At 37.4% G+C, this 26,250-nt stretch overlaps 1 protein-coding gene across 1 annotated transcript in view; it reads left to right on the top strand.

The window, feature by feature from the left end:
• LOC141083191 (protocadherin gamma-B1-like) overlaps positions 1-26,250 on the top strand; it is a 137,735-nt gene that overhangs the window by 3,276 nt on the left and 108,209 nt on the right. Inside the window, exons 2-5 of the mRNA XM_073567356.1 lie at positions 669-768; positions 2,505-2,552; positions 2,636-2,699; positions 5,235-7,725. Of these exons, the coding sequence (XP_073423457.1) occupies positions 669-768; positions 2,505-2,552; positions 2,636-2,699; positions 5,235-7,725 (2,703 nt within the window). The remainder of the gene's footprint in view (positions 1-668; positions 769-2,504; positions 2,553-2,635; positions 2,700-5,234; positions 7,726-26,250) is intronic.

Here is a 26,250-nt window from a genome sequence, read left to right as displayed (position 1 = left end):
CAAAATGAGGCTTATTTTTTTCAAAATTCCATACCATGTAGCAATAAAGTGATAAGATAAAACAAGCCTTTTATTATTGTATTGTAGAGAGTACTGCATGAAGAAGCTTGATTCTAGAGAATGCTGCCATCCATTTGCAATTTGTTAGATACTGGAGACTTGTGGAGACTAACTAGGAGGGATGATATGATGAATTCCTTTTTTAAATTTTCTTTAATGAGGTTTTCTGAATTTTTGAACAGGAAGAGCAAAATTATGAAAGAACACATTGAGTAAAGTCTTCATTATTAGAGACTCCATGAAACATCAAGATAATTGATCACTAAGCTCTAGAGTAAATTAAGACTTTCTAAGAAATCTCAAGAGTGAAAGCAGAACTGAAAATGTGAAAGTTTCTAAGTGAGTGGTAGATCTTCTTTGTTGGTTCAATGCGTTTTCGTTGAGAACAAATGCAATAAAACCAAACTTCTGTCTTCTATTAAACCAGAAAAATGAAATTATGTAATGCTGAATTTAATAAGTAATAAGGGGAAGAAAGGGAGGAAGAGTAAGGAGGGGAAAAGAAGGGTAGTTGTGGGGATTAGAGGACTGTCTATCAATAATGTAGTTATGTCTTGACTGTAGTGTATCTTGAAAAGTAAACTTTTGAGGTATTGTTTTTTTTCTAGATTGCCTTTACCTCTGCTATTGAATCTGATGAATCATGCCATGTAAGCATTTTACATCTTCTTCAAGACAAAGGAAGTTTTTTAAAATCTTTGACCCTGTGTACTGAATAACCTTAGATTTGGTTTCTAAAAAGAGAACAAGGGGCCCAAATTTTTTTGAACTCTATATGTCTCTTAAAATTCCAACTTGCAAGTTCTTCTAATTTACAGATTATACAGTAATTCCAAGTGAAACTTGGGTTCTATTTGTGCCTCTTGCAATTGGAGCAATAAAAGTAAATGAAGTTATCAATTACTAGATAAATATATGATACATTAGAAAAGTGTTTTGAATGGGTACAGTGATACTCACAAAAAACATCCTATAACGTTTGAAATAGAGAAAGAGAAAAGTCAACAATTTGTGGTACTGTGAAGTCACAACAGGAATCACTTGATAAAGTCTATGACTCCACTACTTCTTTGAAGTCAAGCTGAAAAGAAGTCATATATGTGTCTCATGTCAGATGTTTTGTTGTTGAGAAGTTATCTTTTATTACTTTATGTAAATGACCTCTTCCAGGCTCAGGGAATGATGGTGCATGGAAGATAACTCTGTTTCCAGATATTATTTTAAATAGAATGGGGAGTTAACAGTGAGAGACAAGTAGCTAGAATAGGAGAAATTAAATTTTTGCTCTTGAAAACACATTTTTGCTTCTTTCTGAGCTCTGCTGTATTGCAACAATATTGCAGCCCTGTCTGCCTATAAGATGGAAGCTGAAGCTGAGAGGAACCTACAGATGTGTCAGGTATAATCACACACAGCTCTAGAGTGAGGTCAGGAAATCAGAGGGCGGCCATTACACATCACATCGGTAACACTGGTAACCATCACACTGGTAACAGTGGTAACCATTACACATCACACGTAACACTGGTAACTATTACACATCACACTGGTAATACTGGTAACCATTACACATCACACTGGTAACCATTGCATATCACACTGTTAACTCCTCCTTCAGGTAATATAATCTCTGGAGGCAGAGTTATTTTCCGACACTTAGAAACCCGCTGTTTACCTTGGTTACCAGCTCCCTGCACCAGCACGCTGGTATCTAAGGTACACAGCGGGTAACTAAGCGACGTGCGCGCTTGTTACCCACGTCGTCGCTGGTCCTGATCGCTGCTGAGATCTGCCTGTTTGGCAGCTCACCAGCGATCATGTAGTGACACACCAGCAATCCTGACAAGGTCATATCGTTGTCGGGATCGCTGGTGCGTCGCTATGTGTGACGGGGGCCTTAGTCATACTGATTTAATGAAGGTGCAAAGTGAACCAATCAGTCATAATGGATCATTCATTAATTAAAATATATTAAGCATGGCTATTCTTAGTAGAACACCATAGAGCAGAGCCATATGTACTCAGGAAGGTTGGACACTTCTAAAGTATACATGAAATTTAATACACATATTGTTGTATAGTTCATTATTTTTTTAAATATATTAGAATTTCTTTAGTTTTTAATAAGGAAGTCTAAAATCTTTACTGTCTTTTTCATTGTATTAACATTCGAGAGCCCAAGGGTTTGTTATCTAGTGAAAGGCACGAGGAATCTAGTGAAAATAGTAAGCCACTATTGAAGCTAGATGGGTCTCAATTGTAGAGCAACTCTGTCATGAACCTACTTGGAAATCATTTTACTTAAAATACTACAAAATAATCTAATATTGGACTAGACTATCATGAGCCATCTAGGAATTTGTGAAGAAAAAGTGTCAACTGTCACTACCGGTGACCACAGACAGAAAGCTTATAGTCTACAGATGTAGCCATTCTTAAACTAGCACACAAGAAAAATATCATGGTACAGAAAGTTAACTTAACAGAACATAGTAAGTGAATTTTGTATTATTAGGTATCAAATTACTTGTATGTTGGGATATCTTTCTACATCCTGACATCTTTGTAATTTTAGGAATGGCTACATGTACGTTAGCCTTCACCACTCAGATAACACATTTTATAGATTTCATGTTCAAGTAAATCATTCTCAACTTGTGGAATTGTTCATTTTTAATCAGAAAGCAGCCATGGATTTTCTTATTCAGTTTAAGTCTTTTAACCCCCTTTAAGGTCCGAGCCAATTATCATTTTTATGGATTTATTGTTTCCTCTTCCAAAAGCCATAACTTTCTTATTTTTCCTTTAGTATAGTCAAATGAGGGCTTGTTCTTTGTAGAATGATTTGTAGCGTTGAACAAAACCATTCTACCATAAAATGTACTGCAAAAATGGTAAAAAAATAATTACAAAATTTTGTATTTATTTTACACTTTATTTTTTAGTTCCAATAGTGGACTTGAGGCTGTGATTGTTTGATCACTAGTATTATAAATTGCAATACTTCTGTTGTGTAGTATATAGTCTCATGTGAAGGCCAGCATGTGCCTGGGCTACACAGAAATACCATGATAGCATCGATCAAAGCCTTGCGTTTGTGACTGGCTGCAATGGTAACCCATAGATGGCACGTGATGATGTCATGGGGTAGGCAATAGGTGCATGTACGGACATGTAACCGGGAAGGCATGATTTAACTGACACTGTCAGTGTCTTAAAAGGCCTTTTTAAGTGGTTAAACATCTGTAAGAGCCAGGTGGTGATTGTACAACTCTGCCCTGTGTGAACCTCACACAATACACTCTGATCTTTTCCATGATGGATAGTATTCATCGTAAAGTATGAGGAGGTTAGTGTTGAATGTTATATATTTACCTTGCTCACACAGTAACATATTTGGAATTGAGCAAAGAAATTTGCAGGATCTGGGTCAACAAGCCATGCTGCTAGCTAGTCCATGGCTAACAGTCTAATGCCATGCAAACCTCCTCCTGCCTACCTATTCTGAATAGTAGGTGCTCCACAGCAATAATGTCTTGATGGGCTCACTAACCAGAAAAGGAACTGGAGATGCCAGCAGGTTGGGGAAGGTTTGGAGAGATTTGGTTTAGCGATAATTGATAAGGTGGCAACAGACTACCAGCATGGTCCAGGGACTTGCAAATATTACAAATATTTTTGCTCAATTCTAATTATATAATCATCTTTTAACAGTAGTCCAGACAAAGCATTGTTCTAAGATCATATAAGATGAGGTTGATTTGTTAGCAATTTCATCTATTATCAATTAATGACTGCACTTTGGCTAATATGGGCAATAGGCTATACATTTCGATAGTAAGTTTACTGTATTTTTATTTTAAAGCATCTTAACTAGACTAGGGATGAGCAGACCCCTGGATGTTCTTGTACTGGTACTCTACCCAAACTGTTTCAAAAGCTCGGTTTGTGTACCAGAATATTACCTGAACCTTAACCGAAAATCAAACCCCATTGAAAATAATGAGGATCCAAACGTTTCAGCTGGAAATTTTTTCTTTCTCTTCTTCCGGACTTCCCCGGAACTCTGAACATTGCAACAAACTTCTGGGAGAAGTTTGTGTTCTGCATTTCCCCTGGACATTTAACTGTCCGGAACGAAACCCAAAAATTTAAGTTCAGGGTTGCTCATCACTAAACTATACATATTCACCATTTTTTACACCTTACTTACATATACACCACCTGAAAATGCATACTTGCAAAATGTAAAGATGTAGAGAGAAGGCATATGGGGAAAAAAGAAGTTAAACTCCGTATTCATATGTATAATATTGACTGGATGACCAACAAAATGTGAGGTTATGGTTACAATGTTTGGTCACAGTTTAAAAGCTATATCGATTCTAAACACTAAAATGTTGTTAAAGGTTTTGAAGAGATAACTAAACCTTATAGTGAAAATACAAATAACTGCAAATTGCAAAATAGATGTAAAGACTCAAGATTTAAACAATGACTGTCCAGCTGGGTAACGGAAATAGTAATGATTGATGCTGTTGGATGCTACCTCAAACTAAAAAAGATATATAAAAAGGAAAATGGCATCGCTTTCCTATGACTCTGGTGGCAATATTGTGATATTATTTAGACTTTAGACAAAAAGAGAAGTTTATCATTATCCTTACCTAATGATATTTCTACATAGTAAAAAAAAATGCTATGCCAGCACATAAGCTAGACTCTTTTTTATCCTTCAGAAGAATTGTGGTGTATAAGCCAAACAAATAAAACTCATAAACATTTTTTTAAAAATTATAAACAACATCAGACAAATCTCTAGAGGTTGGTTGTATTAAAAATTAATAGACTTCCATTTTTTTATTTTGCCTAATTCATGCTGTACACATTTCTAGCAAACAAAAATGATGGATGACCTTACAGAATTCTGTACTTATAAAAAATCAAAACGTTCTAGTCTAAACACATTACAACAATAAACATGACATAAAAGAAATACAGGATCAGTCACTGACGCTGCAGTTCCCCATATTGGCCTCAGAGCGCCGCTGTTCACCAATGCAGAAAATATTCTGCAAATCCAGAATCGCCTCCATGATGCAGACAGTGTTCAACTGCAAGAAGAAATACACAGCATTTCACACTGGGATGTGCCGGGTACAGGACTCATAAAGAAGACGGATTATTTTCTGCTGGATTATAAATACAAGAAGGATTTTTACCATTATATTTGTGGTGAGAAGAAGGATGGCTGGATTACAACTGCAGGAAGGACAATCAGTGCAAGGACTCAGATGGCAAGTAATATTCCCCTTCTTATTTTCCTGGCTGTGTCATTCAGTCTCTGGTCAGATTCATTATTCCATTAATGAAGAATTGAGAAAAGGTTCTATTGTGGGAAATCTAGCAAAGGATGTTGAATTCAATGTTAAGGATCTCTCCAGAAGGAAATTAAGAATTGTATCTGAAACCTCTGAGAAATATTTTAGTATAAACCTGGATAATGGAAACCTGTACATTGCTGATAGGATAGACAGGGAGACATTGTGCAGAGCTGCAGCTGATTGTGTCCTTGCGTTTGATGCTGTGGTGGAAAATCCACTAAATATTTTTAATGTTCAAATTGACGTTAAGGATATAAATGACAATTCTCCTACATTTCTTCATGAAACATTAACATTAGAAATGAGTGAATCTACCTCCCCAGGAAGAAGATTTATTTTACAAAAAGCAGAAGATCTGGATGTCGGTGTTAATTCCCTGATAAGCTATAGACTCAGTGAGAACCAGTATTTTGCTCTTGGAGAGAAGGTCAGCACTGATGGCAGTGTATTTCCAGAGCTGATACTAGAGAAACCTCTAGACCGAGAGACACAGAACAAGCATGAACTCATTCTCACAGCTTCTGATGGAGGAAATCCTGTACAGACAGGCACTGCCCTAATTAATATCATTGTCACTGACTTCAATGATAATTCTCCAGTATTCACACAGGATGTATATAAAGTAAGTGTCAGAGAAAATATACCGGTGAATTCTACAATTCTGCAGGTCAGTGCAAGTGATGAAGATGAAGGAGTCAATGCACAGATCACTTACTCATTTAGCAACACAGAAAAAAGTATTTTTGAAAGTTTTACCATAAATCCCAATAATGGTGAAATAAAAATAAAAGGACTAATAGATTATGAAGTCAATAAATATTATGACATTTCTATACAAGCCAAAGATGGAGGAGGCCTCGCTGCTCATGCTAAGGTTTTATTAGAAATAACAGATGAAAATGACAATGCTCCTCAGATATCTATAACCTCATCATCAGATCTTATTCCTGAGGATTCTCCCCCTGGTACTGTGGTGGCCCTGATCAAAGTTCATGACCGTGACTCGGGAGAAAATGGTGAAGTTCAATGTATAATAACAGGGGATTTGCCTTTTGTGTTAATATCATCAAGTAATTTTTATAAAGTTGTTACAAAAGGTAGTCTAGATAGAGAAAAAATATCATCCTACAATATCACAATACAAGCATCTGATAAAGGTTTTCCAGAAAAGACATCTAGAAAAGTAATTAGGCTTGTGGTATCAGATGTCAATGACAATGCTCCATTGTTTGAGAAATTAGGTTACATTGCATATATACCAGAAAATAATTTGCCAGGAGCTTCAATATTTACTCTTCAAGCAAGAGATCTGGACAGTGAAGATAATGCTAAGATAACATATTCTATAATGACTAGCTTTGATGAAGAAGATCCTCTGTCTTCCTACATCACCATGAATCCAGTAACTGGGGTAGTTTATGCTCAGCGGCCACTTGATTTTGAGAAGCATAAAGAATTTAATATCCAAATCATTGCCAAAGATAATGGATCTCCATCTCTGAACAGCAGTACAACATTAAGGATATGTATAGTAGACCAGAATGATAATTCTCCAGTCATTCTGTACCCATCACCAGAGGCTGCTAGCTCAACATTTGAGATGGTTCCTTGGACCTCTGAACAAGGCTCATTAGTATCTAAGGTGGTGGCAGTGGACGCTGACTCTGGACATAATGCCTGGTTGTCTTACTTTTTACAGTCTTCAGAACCATCACTCTTCACCATTGACCAGCACACAGGAGAGATCAGGACATCACGTGGATTTCATGATAAGGACATCATGAAATATGGAATTGTGGTTCTCATAAAAGACAATGGGATTCCCTCCCGTTCATCTTCAGTCACTCTATCCATGGTGATTGCTGATAATTTCCACAAGGTTCTTCCTGAGCTAAACAGTCAGCCTAATAAAGAAGAATCTCAGTCCAACCTACAGTTCTACTTGGTCATCGCCTTGGCACTGATTTCATTTTTCTTCATGTTGACTGTGATTATTGCAGTTGCCTCCAAGTACAAAAAGTCTAAGTCGTCATTTGGATCATTGAGTACAAGTCTGTATCCACAGTTGGATCCCAGGTTTATTTCACAGTTTAACCCTGGGACATTACCTCTGCCATACTCCTATGATGTTTGTGTAACTCTGGACCCAAGTGAGCCGGAATTTGCTTTTCTCAAGCCTCAACACAATGTTCCTGTAGACAGTTTAATAGATGCTGATGATTCTGGCATTGGAAATGAAACATTTAAGAACTCAACACCTGTAGAAAATCTAATATTGCAGGTACAGTATGTTTTTTGAAGTTATAGTTGATTGCAATTCATGGAATGGGGAGTGAAAATTTAAAGAACTCTTCCTTACTAGAAACACTGGCATGTATTCAACACCATCCATAATCTTGAACATTTTCATTTTGCATGCTTTCCACTCTTTTTTTACTACATCTAATACAGGTGCATCTCACAAAATTAGAATATCATCAAAAAGATAATTTATTTCAGTTCTTCAATACAAAAGGTAAAACTCATATATTATATGGAGTCATTAGAAACAGAGTGATCTACTTCAAGTGTTTATTTCTGTTAATGTTGATAATTGTGGCTTACAGCCAATGAAAGCCCAAAAGACATTTTCTCAGTAAATTAGAATACTTTATAACACCAGCTTGAAAAAATGATTTTAAAATCCAAATTGTTGTCCTACTGAAATGTATGTTCAGTAAATGCACTCAATACTTGGTTGGGGCTCCTTTGGCATCAATTACTGCATAAATGTGGTGTGGCATGTCGGCAATCAGCCTGTAGCACTGCTGAGGTGTTATGGAAGCCCAGGTTGCTTTGATAGCAGCCTTCAGCTCATCTGCATTGTGGGGTCTGGTGTCTCTCATCAAATCTGCATATTACATCATCATCACAAATGGAATCATTACATATCTAGTTAATTATCAGAAAAAATCCTTCTACATACATTTTATTATATCTAATAGAAAGATGGTCCTGACAAAGAGACATACAGGTGCATCTCACAAAATTAGAATAACATCAAAAAGCTAATTTATTTCAGTTCTTCAATACAAAACGTGAAACTCATATATTATATAGAGTCATTACATACAGAGTGATCTAGTTCAAGTGTTTATTTATGTTAATATTGATGATTATGGCTTACAGCCAATGAAAACCCAAAAGTCATTATCTCAGTAAATTAGAATAGTTTATAACACCATCTTCAGCTCGTCTGCATTGTTGGGTCTGTTGTCGCTCATCTTCCTCTTGACAATACCCCACCGATTCTCTATGTGGCTAAGGTCAGACGAGTTTGCTGGCCAATCAAGCACAGTAATACTGTTGTTTATAAACCAGGTATTGGTACTTTGGGCAGTGTGGACAGGTGATGGTTTAGGGAGCCATGTCATATGCTGGTGTAGGTCCACTGTGTTTTATCAAGATCAGAGTCAGCGCAGCCATCAACCAGGAAATTTTAGAGCACTTCATGCTTCCAACTCTGCCGACAAGCTTTTTGGAGATGGACATTTCATTCTCCAGCAGGACTTGGCACCTGTCCACACTGCAAAAAGTACCAATTCCTGTTTTAAAAACAACAATATCACTGTACTTGATTGGCCAGCAAACTCGCCTGACTTTAACCCCATAGAGAATCTGTGGGGTATTGTCAAGAGGAAGATGAGCGACACCAGACCCAACAATGCAGACGAGCTGAAGATGGTGTTATAAACTATTCTAATTTACTGAGATAATGACTTTTGGGTTTTCATTGGCTGTAAGCCATAATCATCAATATTAACATAAATAAACACTTGAACTAGATCACTCTGTATGTAATGACTCTATATAATATATGAGTTTCACGTTTTGTATTGAAGAACTGAAATAAATTAGCTTTTTGATGTTATTCTAATTTTGTGAGATGCACCTGTATGTCTCTTTGTCAGGACCATCTTTCTATTAGATATAATAAAATGTATGTAGAAGGATTTTTTCTGATAATTAACTAGATATGTAATGATTCCATTTGTGATGATGATGTAATATGCAGATTTGTCACAATATTTCAGTATTGTTATTGGCCCTAGTTCATAATAGTGAATTGTAAGATAATTTAAAGTTGTTAACTAAATTTAAAAATAAGTTATCAATATTTTGGATGGAACAACATGAAGTTTTAATTATGAATGCTGTTATTACTGTCATAGCAGGAATTTTTGCAATAATACCTGTTGTGTAGACGTATCCTTCTGCTATGAACAGTTTTATCTTTCATAGTGTACAGCTAGGTTCTAAGGTGCTTGGCCACCAGAATCTAGCCAGGTGCACATTAATTACATTCAAGGCTGAGGAGTTAACTCCTAACATTCCAGTCAACTTTCTCTAGCCTATTGATTTCTACACAGCACCTCACTGATCAGATTCCTCTCCCTACCTCTCAGCTTCTAACAGGGCTTTTATTGGTCCTGAATAATAACATTTCCTTTCCCTCAGCATTGGTAGCTTTCCATAGCAGCTCTCACTTTCTGTAGCTGAGGGCTTGTTCAAATTCTCCGTTATCTCCATGCTTAAATATAGTGATAACAGTGTAGACTTAAGGGGGTTTTACACATAGCGATATCGCTAGCAATATCACTAAAGCGTCACCGATTTTGTGACACAGCAGCGATATTGCTAGCGATATCGCTATGTGTGATACTTACCTCCGACCAGCTCCCCCGCTGTCTGTCACTGATCGCACGAGATCGGCCAGGTCCATTTCTCGTCGGGCGCCTTCTGCTGGGCTTCTTGCTGTGGCGACGAGCAACGCGTGGACGCGGGTGGGAGGACGTCATCATCGCTGCGTCTGAAAGGTAAGTAACGACTGCTGCTGTGTCGCTACATCGCTAGTAAGATCTGCCTGTTTGGCAGCTCACTAGCGACCATTTAGCGATGCACCAGCAATCCTGACCGGGTCGTATCGTGGTCGGGATTGCTGGTGCATCGCTAAATGTAAAGGGGCCTTTAGGACAAGCACTGGCAGACCATTAATGTCTAATAGCAGGGTGAATCTCTTGGATAAGACTTGTTATTCAAGAAGGGCCGAAAAGACCACGTGAGAATAACCTTTTTAGACCTAAGTATTTGAAATAAAAAGTTTTGTACCTTAGCTAACTTGAAATATACACAATTTTCAGTTGCATATACCCAAAATGTAAAGAAATAGAGCAAGAGCATAAGGTGATGCAAACAAGATCAAATCTGTAGTTATATGTATGAAGCCGGGTGAATGGATAACCAAAAAAGTCAGATCCATTCATTCAAAATGGCTGGCAATGGATTGAATGTTTGTCAAAATGTAAAAACTATGTGAATTCAGTTCACTAACATGTTCGAGAATGTAAGTGCACACATAAGGAAACATTACAGTGGATATAAAAATAACTGCAAATTACATAATAGGTGTCACATAAGTAATGTAAAAATATATGGTTTAACCAATAACTGTCGAGCTGGAAAATGGAAAAAGTAGTGACTAATGTTGGTTGGCTCTTCTGAAAGTTAAGAGAAATGTTTGGCATTGCTTTCCTGGCATTCTGGTGGCTTTATTATGGTATTTTTTTTTTTAAAGTAACAGTCATTTACATTTTTATTTCATAAACCAATAGTACTCATGGAAATAAGGTACTTTGAACTTTATCTTCTCAAAGATACCTGCTTCTTTCTCCTTCTGATATGATCGTTCACTCTTAATTTTCTGTAAATTCTTTCTTAAATGAATATGGATTTTCACATTAGTGAGATAGGTGATGACAGTTGGTTCTTATCCCATTCTATGCATATAGGAGTAGGGAGGAGCAAGAAGCCAACACAGACATCCTGCTGCAAGTTCTCCTGAAACAACACTTGTAGCTCAAGGGTTTTCAGCAGACTTAATTCCTCTATGTTTGTGGTATAAGTAATACAACAAGAATTATAACTTATAACAGTGGATTGAGCGTGTGTTAAGGTAGTATAATAATTTATTATTAGATCATTTTATTTAAAGTGTTTATATTGGTAATTAAATTTACTCGTGATTGGTGTCACTTTTTAATGTAAAGCCTTTTCAGTATATTTAATTTCAGAATTGTCAGAGAACTGTCCTTCTTAGACTATGGACAACATGGAGACTAAAGTAATAATATTAGGCTTTTATTACAATAATATCTTTACCTAACTGCTAATGATAGGCTTTGTTCACACTATGCCTGAGACTACTATCTGACATGTATTTCCAGAGAATGTATACCAGTTCTGTCATGGCTAAATGTATAGAAAAGTGCTGCAACCTTTACTTTCCTATATATCGGAGGATAGAAGAACTAATTTTTGGTCTAAATTAAATTTAATTGTGATACACATGCCAAAAAAATTGAATGAAAAAAGAAAAGAATGTGAACAAATTTTTAGCTTGATGTCTAGGGCGCAAGCTGTAATGACAGTATTATAGCCTTAGCAGTATTTTATTTTTTGGCACTTTTAATCCTGCTCTACACCCTGCATATACTTTTCTAGCAAAAAATATGAATTTTAGAATTTTGTACTTTAAAAAAGTGAGTAAAACAGTATCTTAGCAATGAACCTAAGTGACTGATGTTGCAGTTCCCCATATTGGCCTCAGAGCGCCGCTGTTCACCAATGCAGAAAATATTCTGCAAATCCAGAATCGCCTCCATGATGCAGACAGTGTTCAACTGCAAGAAGAAATACACAGCATTTCACACTGGGATGTGCCGGGTACAGGACTCATAAAGAAGACGGATTATTTTCTGCTGGATTATAAATATAAGAAGGATTTTGACCATTATATTTGTGGTGAGAAGAAGGATGGCTGGATTACAACTGCAGGAAGGACAATCAGTGCAAGGACTCAGATGGCAAGTAATATTTCCCTTCTTATTTTCCTGGCTGTGTCATTCAGTCTCTGGTCAGATTCATTATTCCATTAATGAAGAATTAAGAAAAGGTTCTATTGTGGGAAATCTAGCAAAAGATCTTGAATTAAATGTTAAGGATCTCTCCAGAAGCAAATTAAGAATTGTATCTAAAATCTCAGAGAAATATTTTAATATAAACCTGGATAATGGAAACCTGTACATTGCTGATAGGATAGACAGGGAGACATTGTGCAGAGCTGCAGCTGATTGTGTCCTTACATTTGATGCTGTGGTGGAAAATCCACTAAATATTTTTAATGTTCAGATTAATATTAAAGATATAAATGACAATCCTCCTATATTTCACCATGACACAATAACATTAGAAATGAGTGAATCAACCTCCCCAGGAGCAAAATTTTCACTACAGAATGCAGAAGATCTGGATGTCGGTGTTAATTCCCTGATAAGCTACAGACTCAGTGAGAACCAGTATTTTGCTCTTGGAGAGAAGGTCAGCACTGATGGCAGTGTATTTCCAGAGCTGATACTAGAGAAACCTCTAGACCGAGAGACACAGAACAAGCATGAGCTCATTCTCACAGCTTCTGATGGTGGAAATCCTGTACAGACAGGCACTGCCCTAATTAATATCATTGTCACTGACTTCAATGATAATTCTCCAGTATTTACACAGGATGTATATAAAGTAAGTGTCAGAGAAAATATACCGGTGAATTCTACAATTCTGCAGGTTAGTGCAAGTGATGAAGATGAAGGAGTCAATGCACAGATTACATATTCAATTAGAACTACAGCAAATATCATATATAAAACTTTTGCTATAAATCCCAATAATGGTGAAATAAAAATGAAAGGACAATTAGATTATGAAGTCAGTAATTATTATGATATTTCAGTAGAAGCCAAAGATGGAGGAGGTCGCGCTGCTCATGTGAAAATTTTATTAGAAATAACAGATGAAAATGACAATGCTCCTGAGATATCTATAACCTCATCATCAGATCTTATTCCTGAGGATTCTCCTCCTGGTACTATGGTGGCACTTATACAGGTTCATGATCCTGATTCTGAAGAAAATGGTGAGGTTCAATGCATAATATTAGGGAATTTGCCCTTTGCGCTGATATCATCAACAGGAAATTTTTATAAGATTGTCACAAAAAATAGTTTAGATCGTGAAAAAAAATCATCCTATAACATCACAATACAGGCATCTGATAGAGGGTCTCCAGAAATGATCTCTAGAAAAGTTATTAGGCTTGATGTATCAGATGTCAATGACAATGCTCCAGTATTTGATAAAGTTACATATATCACATTTGTAACAGAAAATAATTCCCCTGGAGCTTCAATATTTAATATTCAAGCAAGAGATCTGGACAGTGAAAACAATGCAAAGATGACATATTTTATAATATTCAGAAATGATGAAGAGGATCGTCTGTCTTCCTTCATCTCCATGAATCCAGTAACTGGGGTAATTTATGCTCAACAGTCATTTGATTATGAGAAGCATAAAGAATTTAACATCCAAATCATTGCCAGGGACAATGGATCTCCATCTCTGAACAGCAGTACAACACTAAGAATATGTATAGTAGACCAGAATGATAATTCTCCAGTCATTCTGTACCCATCACCAGAGGTTGATAGCTCAACATTTGAGATGGTTCCTTGGACCTCTGAGCAAGGCTCTTTAGTATCTAAGGTGGTGGCAGTGGACGCTGACTCTGGACACAATGCATGGTTGTCTTACTTCTTACAGTCTCCAGAGCCATCACTCTTCACCATTGACCAGCACACAGGAGAGATCAGGACATCACGTGGATTTCACGAAAAAGATATGCTGAAACATGGAATTGTGGTTCTCGTAAAAGACAATGGCATTCCCTCCCGCTCAGCTTCAGTTACTCTAAACATGGTGATTGCTGATCATTTTCATCAGGCCCTTCCTGAGCTGAGCAGTCAGTCTAACAAAGAAGAATCTCAGTCCAACCTACAGTTCTACTTGGTTATCGCCTTGTCACTGATTTCCTTTTTCTTCATGTTGACTGTGATTATTGCAGTCGTTTCCAAGTACAAAGAATCTAAGTCATCTTCTTTTGGATCTTTGAGTACAAGTCTATATCCACAGATTGATCCCAGATTTATTTCACAATTTAATGCTGGGACATTACCTCTGCCATATTCCTATGATGTTTGTGTAACTCTGGATCCGAGTGAACAAGAATTTGCTTTGGTTAAACCTCCACACAATATTCCTGTTGACAGGCTAATTGATGCTGATGACTCAGGAATGAGAAGAGAAAGTTTAAAGAACTCTTCAGCTGTAGAAACACAGGTATGTATTAAAGGTCATCTCTGACTTACTCTAGTTTTCAAGTTTTTCATTCAACATTTTTGTAAGTCCTTTTTATGCTGTGCAGATTACATTTCTGTTGAAAGCATAGAAAACTTTTGCTAAAAAATGGATGCTTTGTCTCATAGTTTTTGTGAATTTTACAGTACACATTTTATATTTTTGAATCAGTTCATCACCTTGAATTGTAAACCACTTTAAATGTGTTAATTAAATGTTGTGATAATTTACCAGTATGCTGATTGGAACAATTTGAATTTCAGATGATCAATGCAACCGTTAGTGCTATAGCAAGAATTCTTGTAAGGCCAACTTATATGTAGAGTTATCCAAAATATAAGAGGTGACTAGTGTTTGCTATGAGGGTCATTATTGCCTGCAATGGACTAAGGTCCCCATGGAAATATAGCATCATAGGCTGCATTAATTTTTGTTGGCTAATGTTTAGGTAAACCTTTCTCTAAATTCTGCTGACTGCAAAATTTGTGATATGACTGTTGATACTCCAGAGCTTTATCTGTTTATACAAAATGTCCTTTTTGGTGGATCAGTGGCTTGACATTCAGAATATTTCTTAAAAGACATTTTTGGAATACTTGAGCTATCATAATAATGACATCAATTTGAAAACCTTTTAAATTTATACTAGGGGACACAAATGTATACATAATGCAGTCTTCTTAAATGCAAAATGGAGCAACTAATAAGAAAATAATTTCCAGTTCTGTCATAACAGGTATCACCATCCTTGTCTAAATTAGTCTAAAGCCCCCGTCACACACAGCTGAGTCACAAGTTTTGTGATGCAACAACGATCTCACCAGCGAGATCGCTGTGTGTGACACTTATCAGCGACCGGCCCCCCTGCCGGGTATTGCTGATCATCCTGGAATGGCCAGGACATTTTTTTGATTGCTGGTCTCCCGCTGGCCAGCACGCATTGCTGCGTGTGGCAGGCTGGAGACCAGCAATCAGCGAGCTGGAGCTGGAAACCAAGGTAAGCATCGGGTTTCTAAGCACCGTGAGGCACTTAGAAACCCGATGTGTACCTTAGTTACCAGCACTCTGCTGCAGGGAGCTGGTAACCAAGGTACACATCGGGTTTCTAAGCACTGCACGGCGCTTAGAAACCCAATGTGTACCTTGGTTACCAGCTCCCTGCACCAGCGCGCTGGTAGCTAAGGTACACAGTGGGTAACTAAGAGACGTGCGTCGCTTGTTACCCGCGTGTCGCTGTCCTGATCGCTAGTGAAGCTGCCTGCTTTTAGCAGCTCACCAGCGATCATGTAGCGACACCAGGGATCCTGACAAGTTCATATCGTTGTTGGGATCGCTGGTGAGTCGCTATGTGTGACGGGGCCCTAAGACAGGATCACATGGTCCTCCTAGTCCAGTTTAGATAATTATCAAGATAATAATTTGATGGAAGTGCAAGGGTGAACAAGTCAGGAGATCCCATGCGTAGCCTATAAAAAATCAATTATTAAGAAAAATATATTAAATATCTTCATCTTAGTTCACTAGAGAACAGAACAGGAGGCTCATGTGTTCTGAAATTCTGGAGATTTATACAGTACTCGTGTATAGGTCAGGGCATAATTGTTATGTACTTCCTGCTCTGGATGATATACAGTTAGGTCCATATATATTTGGACAGAGACAACATTTTTCTTAACCAAGATCAACCTCTACCAGAATGATGGAAAGAGAAAAGTATGGCGAAGGAGTGGTACAGCTCATGATCCAAAGCATACCACATCATCTGTAAAACCCGGCGGAGGCAGTGTGATGGCTTGGACATGCATGGCTGCCAGTGGCACTGGGTCACTAGTGTTTATTGATGATGTGACACAGGACAGAAGCAGCTGAATGAATTCTGAGGTATTCAGAGCCAAACTGTGTGCTCAGATCCAGCCAAATGCAGCCAAACTGATTGGTCGTTGTTTCATACTACAGATGGACAATGACCCAAAACATAAAGCCAAAGCAACCCAGGAGTTTATGAAAGCAAAGAAGTGGAATATTCTTGAATGGCCAAGTCAGTCACCTGATCTCAACCCAACTGAGCATGCATTTCACTTGTTAAAGACTAAACTTCAGACAGAAAGGCCCACAAACAAACAGGAACTGAAAACCACCACAGTGAAGGCCTGGCAGATCATCAAAAAGGAGGAAACACAGCGTCTGGTGATGTCCATGAGTTCAAGACATTAGGCAGTCATTGCCAACAAAGGGTTTTCAACCAAGTACTAAAAAGGAACATTTTATTTACAATTATTTAATCTGTCCAATTACGATTGGTCCCTTTAAAAACAGGGTGGCACATATTAAGGAGCTGAAACTCCTAAACCCTTCATCCCATTTGAATGTGGATACCCTCAGATGAAAGCTGAAAGTCTGAACTTCAACTGCATCTGAATTGTTTTGTTTAAAATTCATTGTGGTAATGTCTAGAACCAAAATGAGAAAAATGTTGTCTCTGTCCAAATATATATGGACCTAACTGTATTATACTATGTTTATTTCTTCATTGCTTCTTTTAATTATTTCTGTGTTTTAAAACAACATTTATTTTTATTAACTTTTATTAAATTTTAAGAGAGCAATGTTATGGAGGCCAAAGTTTTTTTAGAAAAAGTGATTTTCAGGCTTGGGACAAAAATCTGAAGAGCATTGCCATGAACAGGTAAACTTACACATAGAGTGCATAATTTCACTACCGGTGACCATGGCCAAAAAAATGATTAAATGTGTTAACCTCGTGGTCACCACTTTATTCCATAAATAGTGTCCGTCTGTCCATAGGTTGTATTTGGTTGCGTAGCTTCAATCTACTGAAGTGAATAGAGAAGAGCTTCAATAGTACTCAAGGTCCTATGTTTTATAGATGAAAGCAGCCATGTTTTCCTAATTCTGTTTTACCCACTTAAAAATACTGTACAAAGTAACATGTTCCTGTTCACACAGTAGCATTATCTTTTAGCGTTAATCAGTATAAGGCAAATTATATACAATGTAGCTGTATAATTTGTTAAAGCCCCTTTCCTCATAGGCTACTGATGGAGGAGCATGTGATCAGATCTCTCCATCAACATCCTTCAAATGAAAAACAGCTTTCACATATAAAGTGTTTTTCAATTGTTGGAGGCTGATGGACAGTTCTCGTCACCTGCTCCTCCACTAGCAGCTTTTTCAAGAACAGATAGCCTGTACAGTCAATCAAGAAGGCTGCCCTACAAGTACAGAGAAAAACCTGTAATACGTATATTTTAGTAAGTTTTACAAAACCTTGTCTCCAACACATTTACTAAATAAAACTAAGGTGGATGGCAATTTAAGCTAAATGTTTAAAAAGAAAACTGCCATTTCTTTCCTAGAACTCTGGTGTCATTAATATGACATCATTATGATATTAGACAAAAGGGAAGGGTTTTCAGGATCAATTAATTATCTCTGCTGCTGATTTAAGTAATAAAAAAGAAATGGTAAGAAGTACTTAAAGAGGACCTGTCACCAGATCAAAAGTGGTCAGTTTTTGCACTTATATTATTCCCGCTGATCCACTGAGTATTCCATTTTGTTTTGCGTTTTAATCCAATATATGGATACTTATCTAAAAGGTTTTTTATTTTCTGCAAATTTGTATGGTGTTTCTTAAAGAGGGTGTGGCTCAGAGTATGTATGCAGAGCAGTCCAAATGCCCACCCCCAAAGAACCTATGAGACAGACACTCTTGTAAAAGCCAAAAGAAGCACTAAATAAATAAGGCTCAAATTTCTGGAACTGCATGGTGGATTTTAAAACAAACAAAATGGAGAATACTGAGGGCAGCTTCAGGAATAAAATAAAAGCAAAAACTGCCCAATTTTCATCTGGTAACAGGTCTTTTTAAAGATTCATAGAATCATAGAATCATAGCGTTGGAAGGGACCTCCTGGGCCATCCCCCTGCTCAAAGCAGGATTTGCTAAATCATCCCAGACAGATGACTGTCCAGCCTCTGTTTGAAGACTTCTATTGGAGGAGAACTCACCACCTCTCGTGGCAGTCTGTTCCATTCATTGATCACTCTAACTTCTTCAACAATGTGACAGCCCTTGAGATATTTGTAGACAGCTATTAAGTCTCCTCTCTGTCTTCTCTTTTGCAAGCTAAACATTCCCAAATCCTGCAACCTTTCCTCATAAGACAGGGTTTGCAGACTGGTCACCATTCTGGTCGCTCTTTTCTGAACTTGCTCCAGTGTGTTGATGTCTTTTTTAAAATGTGGCACCCAAAACTGGACACAGTATTCCAGATGAGGTTTGACCAAAGAGGAGTAGAGGGCAATAATGACTTCACGTGATCTAGACTGTATGCTTCTGTTAATACATCCTAGAATTGCATTTGCCTTTTTTGCTGCTGCATCACACTGTTGACTCATATTCAGTCTGTGATCTATTAGTATACCCAAGTTTTTCACATGTGCTGTTGCTTAGCCCTATTTCTCCCATTCTGTATATGCTTTTTTCATTTTTATTGCCCAGATGTAGTATTTTGCATTTTTCCCTGTTAAAAACCATTCTGTTAGTTGCTGCCCACTGCTCCAGTTTATTTATATCATTTTGAATCCTCTCTCTCTTCTCTAGTATTAGCCATCCCTCCTAGCTTTGTGTCATCAGCAAATTTAATCAGTTTACCCTCAATTCCTTCATCTAAATCATTGATAAAGATGTTGAACAATACAGGGCCCAGGACAGAGCCCTGTGTTACCCCACTTGAGACATTCTTCCAACTGGATGTGCAGCCATTTATGACCACTCTTTGGGTCCTATCACTAAGCCAGTTATGAATCCACCTAACAGTTGCCTTGTCCATTCCATACTTAGTCATTTTTTCAATAAGGATTGTAAGAGATACTTTGTCAAATGCTTTGCTGAAGTCAAGATATACTATATCTACAGCATTTCCCTGATCCACCCAATCAGTGATTCTGTCATAGAAGGAAATTAAGTTAGTCTGACATGACTTATTATCCTATAAAGAGAGCACGGCACTCAGGAATAGTTTGGTTGTTGGTGCTCAAGTCGGGTATCCAACCCATCAATCAAAAATGACAAAAATCTTGGCACTCAATATGTGAAATAGTCAGACACTTTTATTTTGTGCATCCGGACAGAAAGGTTTAAACGTTTTCAGTCCAGCATAGGACCTTCATCAGAAAAATCTCGTTTACTGAAATAAATAAATCCTTGCAATGGTAGCCAAAAGAAGGACCTTCTTTTGGCTACCATTGCAAGGATTTATTTATTTCATTACCTCCAATGATAGACACAGGTATTTATACAAATAGATAACCATGCTAAAACACAACACATATAGGCCCTGGGTTAAAATGTTTAGGTTTTTTAAGTGGTTCATTGCACAGAATAGTGTGGCACAATGCAGTCAGATAAAATATGATCTAAGAGTACAGATGAGGTTTTCACAATGTCAAATTTAGCCAAATAAATGTAACTGTAGATAATGAGATATGAATAAAGCCTTAGCTCAACATCTATAAAATATAATGTAGTAATGAATTTCACAGGATTATACATTTTTTTCATTTTTTTAAAATCATACATTACACTTTAATTCTTGTACTAAACAATAATGATCATTGTACAGTATATACAGTGGGGAAAAAAAGTATTTAGTCAGTCAGCAATAGTGCAAGTTCCACCACTTAAAAAGATGAGAGGCGTCTGTAATTTACATCATAGGTAGACCTCAACTATGGGAGACAAACTGAGAAAAAAAAATCAAGAAAATCACATTGTCTGTTTTTTTTCATTTTATTTGCATATTATGGTGGAAAATAAGTATTTGGTCAGAAACAAGCAATCAAGATTTCTGGCTCTCACAGACCTGTAACTTCTTCTTTAAGAGTCTCCTCTTTCCTCCACTCATTACCTGTAGTAATGGCACCTGTTTAATCTTGTTATCAGTATAAAAAGACACCTGTGCACACCCTCAAACAGTCTGACTCCAAACTCCACTATGGTGAAGACCAAAGAGCTGTCAAAGGACACCAGAAACAAAATTGTAGCCCTGCACCAGGCTGGGAAGACTGAATCTGCAATAGCCAACCAGCTTGGAGTGAAGAAATCAACTGTGGGAGCAATAATTAGAAAATGGAAGACATACAAGACCACTGATAATCTCCCTCGATCTGGTGCTCCACGCAAAATCCCACCCCGTGGGGTCAGAATGATCACAAGAGCGGTGAGCAAAAATCCCAGAACCACGTGGGGGGACCTAGTGAATGAACTGCAGAGAGCTGGGACCAATGTAACAAGGCCTACCATAAGTAACACACTACGCCACCATGGACTCAGATCCTGCAGTGCCAGACGTGTCCCACTGCTTAAGCCTGTACATGTCCGGGCCCGTCTGAAGTTTGCTAGAGAGCATTTGGATGATCCAGAGGAGTTTTGGGAGAATGTCCTATGGTCTGATGAAACCAAACTGGAACTGTTTGGTAGAAACACAACTTGTCGTGTTTGGAGGAAAAAGAATACTGAGTTGCATCCATCAAACACCATACCTACTGTAAAGCATGGTGGTGGAAACATCATGCTTTGGGGCTGTTTCTCTGCAAAGGGACCAGGACGACTGATCCGGGTACACGAAAGAATGAATGGGGCCATGTATCGTGAGATTTTGAGTGCAAACCTCCTTCCATCAGCAAGGGCATTGAAGATGAAACGTGGCTGGGTCTTTCAACATGACAATGATCCAAAGCACACCGCCAGGGCAACGAAGGAGTGGCTTCGTAAGAAGCATTTCAAGGTCCTGGAGTGGCCTAACCAGTCTCCAGATCTCAACCCTATAGAAAACCTTTGGAGGGAGTTGAAAATCCGTGTTGCCAAGCGAAAAGCCAAAAACATCATTGCTCTAGAGGAGATCTGCATGGAGGAATGGGCCAACATACCAACAACAGTGTGTGGCAACCTTGTGAAGACTTACAGAAAACGTTTGACCTCTGTCATTGCCAACAAAGGATATATCACAAAGTATTGAGATGAAATTTTGTTTCTGACCAAATACTTATTTTCCACCATAATATGCAAATAAAATGAAAAAAAAACAGACAATGTGATTTTCTGGATTTTTTTTTCTCAGTTTGTCTCCCATAGTTGAGGTCTACCTATGATGTAAATTACAGACGCCTCTCATCTTTTTAAGTGGTGGAACTTGCACTATTGCTGACTGACTAAATACTTTTTTTCCCCACTGTAAGTAATTTAGTGAATCTTAACAATCAACCTTACTCACTGATGCTGCAGTTCCCCCCATTGGCCTCAGAGCGCCGCTGTTCACCAATAAAGAAAATATTCTGCAAATCCAGAATCGCCTCCATGATGCAGACAGTGTTCAACTGCAAGAAGAAATACACAGCATTTCACACTGGGATGTGCCGGGTACAGGACTCATAAAGAAGACAGATTATTTTCTGCTGGATTATAAATACAAGAAGGATTTTGACCATTATATTTGTGGTGAGAAGAAGGATGGCTGGATTACAACTGCAGGAAGGACAATCAGTGCAAGGACTCAGATGGCAAGTAATATTTCCCTTCTTATTTTCCTGGCTGTGTCATTCAGTCTCTGGTCAGATTCATTATTCCATTAATGAAGAATTAAGAAAAGGTTATATTGTGGGAAATCTAGCAAATCATCTTGAATTAAATGTTAAGGATCTCTCCAGAAGGAAATTACGTATTATGGCTGGAATTTCTAAGACATATTTTAGTATAAACCTGGATAATGGAAACCTGTACATTGCTGATAGGATAGACAGGGAGACATTGTGTGAAGCTGCAGCTGATTGTGTCCTTTCATTTGATGCTGTGGTGGAAAATCCACTAAATGTCTTCAGTATAAAGATTAATATTCAGGATATAAATGACAATCCTCCTACATTTCTTCATAACACATTGACATTAGAAATGAGTGAATCTACCTCCCCAGGAGCAAAATTTATTTTACAAAAAGCAGAAGATCTGGATGTCGGTGTTAATTCCCTGATAAGCTACAGACTCAGTGAGAACCAGTATTTTGCTCTTGGGGAGAAGGTCAGCACTGATGGCAGTGTATTTCCAGAGCTGATACTAGAGAAACCTCTAGACCGAGAGACACAGAACAAGCATGAGCTCATTCTCACAGCTTCTGATGGTGGAAATCCTGTACAGACAGGCACTGCCCTAATTAATATCATTATCACTGACTTCAATGATAATTCTCCAGTATTTACACAGGATGTATATAAAGTAAGTGTCAGAGAAAATATACTGGTGAATTCTACAATTCTGCAGGTCAGTGCAAGTGATGAAGATGAAGGGGTCAATGCACAGATCACTTACTCATTTAGCAACACAGAAAAAAGTATTTTTGAAACTTTTACTATAAATCCCAATAATGGTGAAATAAAAATAAAAGGACTAATAGATTATGAAGTCAAGAAATATTATGACATTTCTGTACAAGCCAAAGATGGAGGAGGCCTCGCTGCTCATGTTAAGGTTTTATTAGAAATAACAGATGAAAATGACAATGCTCCTGAGATATCTATAGCCTCATTATTAGATCTTATTCCAGAAGATTCGGCTCCTGGTTCTGTGGTGGCGCTGATTCAAGTTCATGATCGCGACTCTGGAGAAAATGGTGAAGTTCAATGTGTAATAGCAGGGGATTTGCCATTTGAGTTAAAATCATCAGCAGGTAATTTTCATAAAATTGTTACAAAAGGTAGTCTAGATAGAGAAAAAATATCATCATACATCATCACAATACAAGCATCAGATAAAGGTTCTCCAGAAATGACTTCTAGACATGTCATTAGGCTTGATGTTTCAGATGTCAATGACAATGCTCCAGTGTTTGACAAATTAGCTTACACTGCATTTATTCCAGAAAATAATTCACCTGGAGCTTCAATATTTAGTGTTCAAGCAAGAGATCTGGACAGTGATGACAATGCTAAAATTACATATTATATAGTGGCTATAGTTGACGAAGCAGATCCACTGCCTTCCCATATTTCCATGAATCCAATAACTGGGGTCATTTATGCTCAACGTTCATTTGATTATGAAGTTCATAAAGAGTTTAATATTCAAATTATCACTAGAGACAATGGATCTCCATCACTGAACAGCAGTACAACGCTAAGAATATGTATAGTAGACCAGAATGATAATTCTCCAGTCATTCTGTACCCATCACCAGAGGTTGATAGCTCAGCATTTGAGTTGATTCCTAGGACCTCTGAAGAAGGCTCTTTGGTATCTAAGGTGGTGGCAGTGGACGCTGACTCTGGACATAATGCCTGGTTGTCTTACTTTTTACAATCTTCAGAACCATCACTCTTCACCATTGACCAGCACACAGGAGAGATCAGGACATCACGTGGATTTCATGAAAAGGACATCATGAAACATGGAGTTGTGGTTCTAGTAAAAGACAATGGGATTCCCTCCCGCTCATCTTCAGTCACTCTAACCATGGTGATTGCTGATCATTTTCATCAGGTTCTTCCTGAGCTGAGCAGTCAGTCTAACAAGGAGCAATCTCAGTCCAACCTTCAATTCTACTTAGTAATCGCCTTGGCACTGATTTCATTTTTCTTTATGTTGACTGTGGTTATTGCAGTAATCTCCAAGTACAAAGAGTCCAAATCTTCTACTTCATTTGGATCTATGAGTACAAGTCTATATCCACCTATTGATCCTAGATTTATTTCCCAGTTCAACCCTGGGACATTACCTCTGCCATATTCCTATGATGTTTGTGTAACTCTGGACCCAAGTGAGCAGGACTTTGCTTTCCTTAAGCCTCAACACAATGTTCCTGTGGACAGTCTAATAGATGCCGATGACTCAGGGATTGGAAATGAAGCTTTAAAAAGCTCTGCACCTTCAGTAACACAGGTATGCATTCAAACCACTTATGTAAGGTAATCATCCTAATTGAGAACTAATTTTAAATTCTTTCTATTCTTTCAGTATTTACAGTTAATCTGGATGGTTATTTCATAGATATTTCATAGTGTTTTTTTTCATAAATAATGTTATTGTTTTTACTAATTTTCATTCTGTTGTGAAAATGTATAAGCAACAATGAAATAGCTGAAAGTGATGATAATACTGAGAATTTATTGATGCAAAATCTGTTATTATACTGTAGATATTTTTTTATTTTTGGCTTTAATTCACCACAGAGGATGATAAGGCTCTTTAAACCTATACATTGCGTACAGTTGTTAGCTAAATATTATAACATAGACTCATTATGGCTAGAGTATCTTTAAGTTCTGATTATAATTTATGCCATGACTGTAATGGTAAGGTAATTTTGTATTCCATCTAATTGTAGATGTGCCTAAATATAAAGCCTGTGATACTCCCCTTAGATTAATGTATCTTATTCTCCAAGTGAGAGAAAGATAATTTTATGAAAGTGGAAACAAAAGTTATCATTTGTCTGTGCCATGAAAGCCCACTGGCATTCTTTATCATGGTTACAAGATAACATGTAGCCAAGGTATTGACCTACCGGTTGACACATACACGGGAGCTAACGTATACGAGTCACCTGCCTGCTGCAGTGTTCCAATGACCGGATATCTGCCTGACATCTCTTGAAATTGTGGTTGACCGACTGGAAGTATGTCATTTACCCAAATTAATACTGATTCTATATTACCTCTTTTCCATTTTAAGTTATACTGATTTCATGGAAATACAAAGGTGGAATAGTCATTCCACTCCAACATAGACATATAAACTATTGTAGATAATTTATTTTTCCTCATGTATTGTATATTTTTATTTACTTTGTATAGTAGATATGATAATATATTATAGTATTTATTTTTTTTAAATCCTTTGGCATTTTGTTAGTGATATTTAATATTTTCATATCTTGTAGTTAAATTTAATTGGCCACTTTTTTGGACTATTATGAACTTAATAAAAATAGATTTGCTCTCGAGATCCCCACTGTATTTTATTAGACTACAGTTAAAACCTATGCTTGCTATAGCAGCAAAGTAGCTCTGTCATTTGAATCCAAATTGAATTAATCATATTACATATTGCACTATTATTATATTTAAAAATTACTTCCATAAGTCACCTAGGATTTTTTGTAGAAAAAGCTTCAACTGTCATTGCCAATGGCGACAGACAATAAACCTATTTAACGGGTATTCTGAGGTTGTTTCTTGAGAAGCTCACAGCTCTGCAGTCTCTTTACTTCTTAGTTGCTTGTGGGCCGCCTCTCTTTGCCATTCAGTTATCTGTGCAGGTTTTTCTTGTTCTGTTGTTGCAAGGATTAAACAGTTCTGTTTATCTCCTAGACATCTCTCCGTCCTGAGTTATCTCAGCTGTTCTGATTTCTCCACTACCCACTGGTAAAATAATCACTTCTGAGCTTGAGTAGTTGCCAGTGATAGCTTGCTATAACTTGGTTTGGAGCTGGAGGTTTCAGCTATGGGA

This window comes from Dendrobates tinctorius, unplaced genomic scaffold, assembly GCF_039654945.1.
Source record: "Dendrobates tinctorius isolate UK_male_01 unplaced genomic scaffold, ASM3965494v1 ptg000020l, whole genome shotgun sequence".
Classification (NCBI taxonomy): Eukaryota; Metazoa; Chordata; class Amphibia; order Anura; family Dendrobatidae; genus Dendrobates; species Dendrobates tinctorius.
The sequence above is the reverse complement of the archived record's forward strand: the minus strand, read 5'-3'. Positions and strand labels throughout refer to the sequence as shown.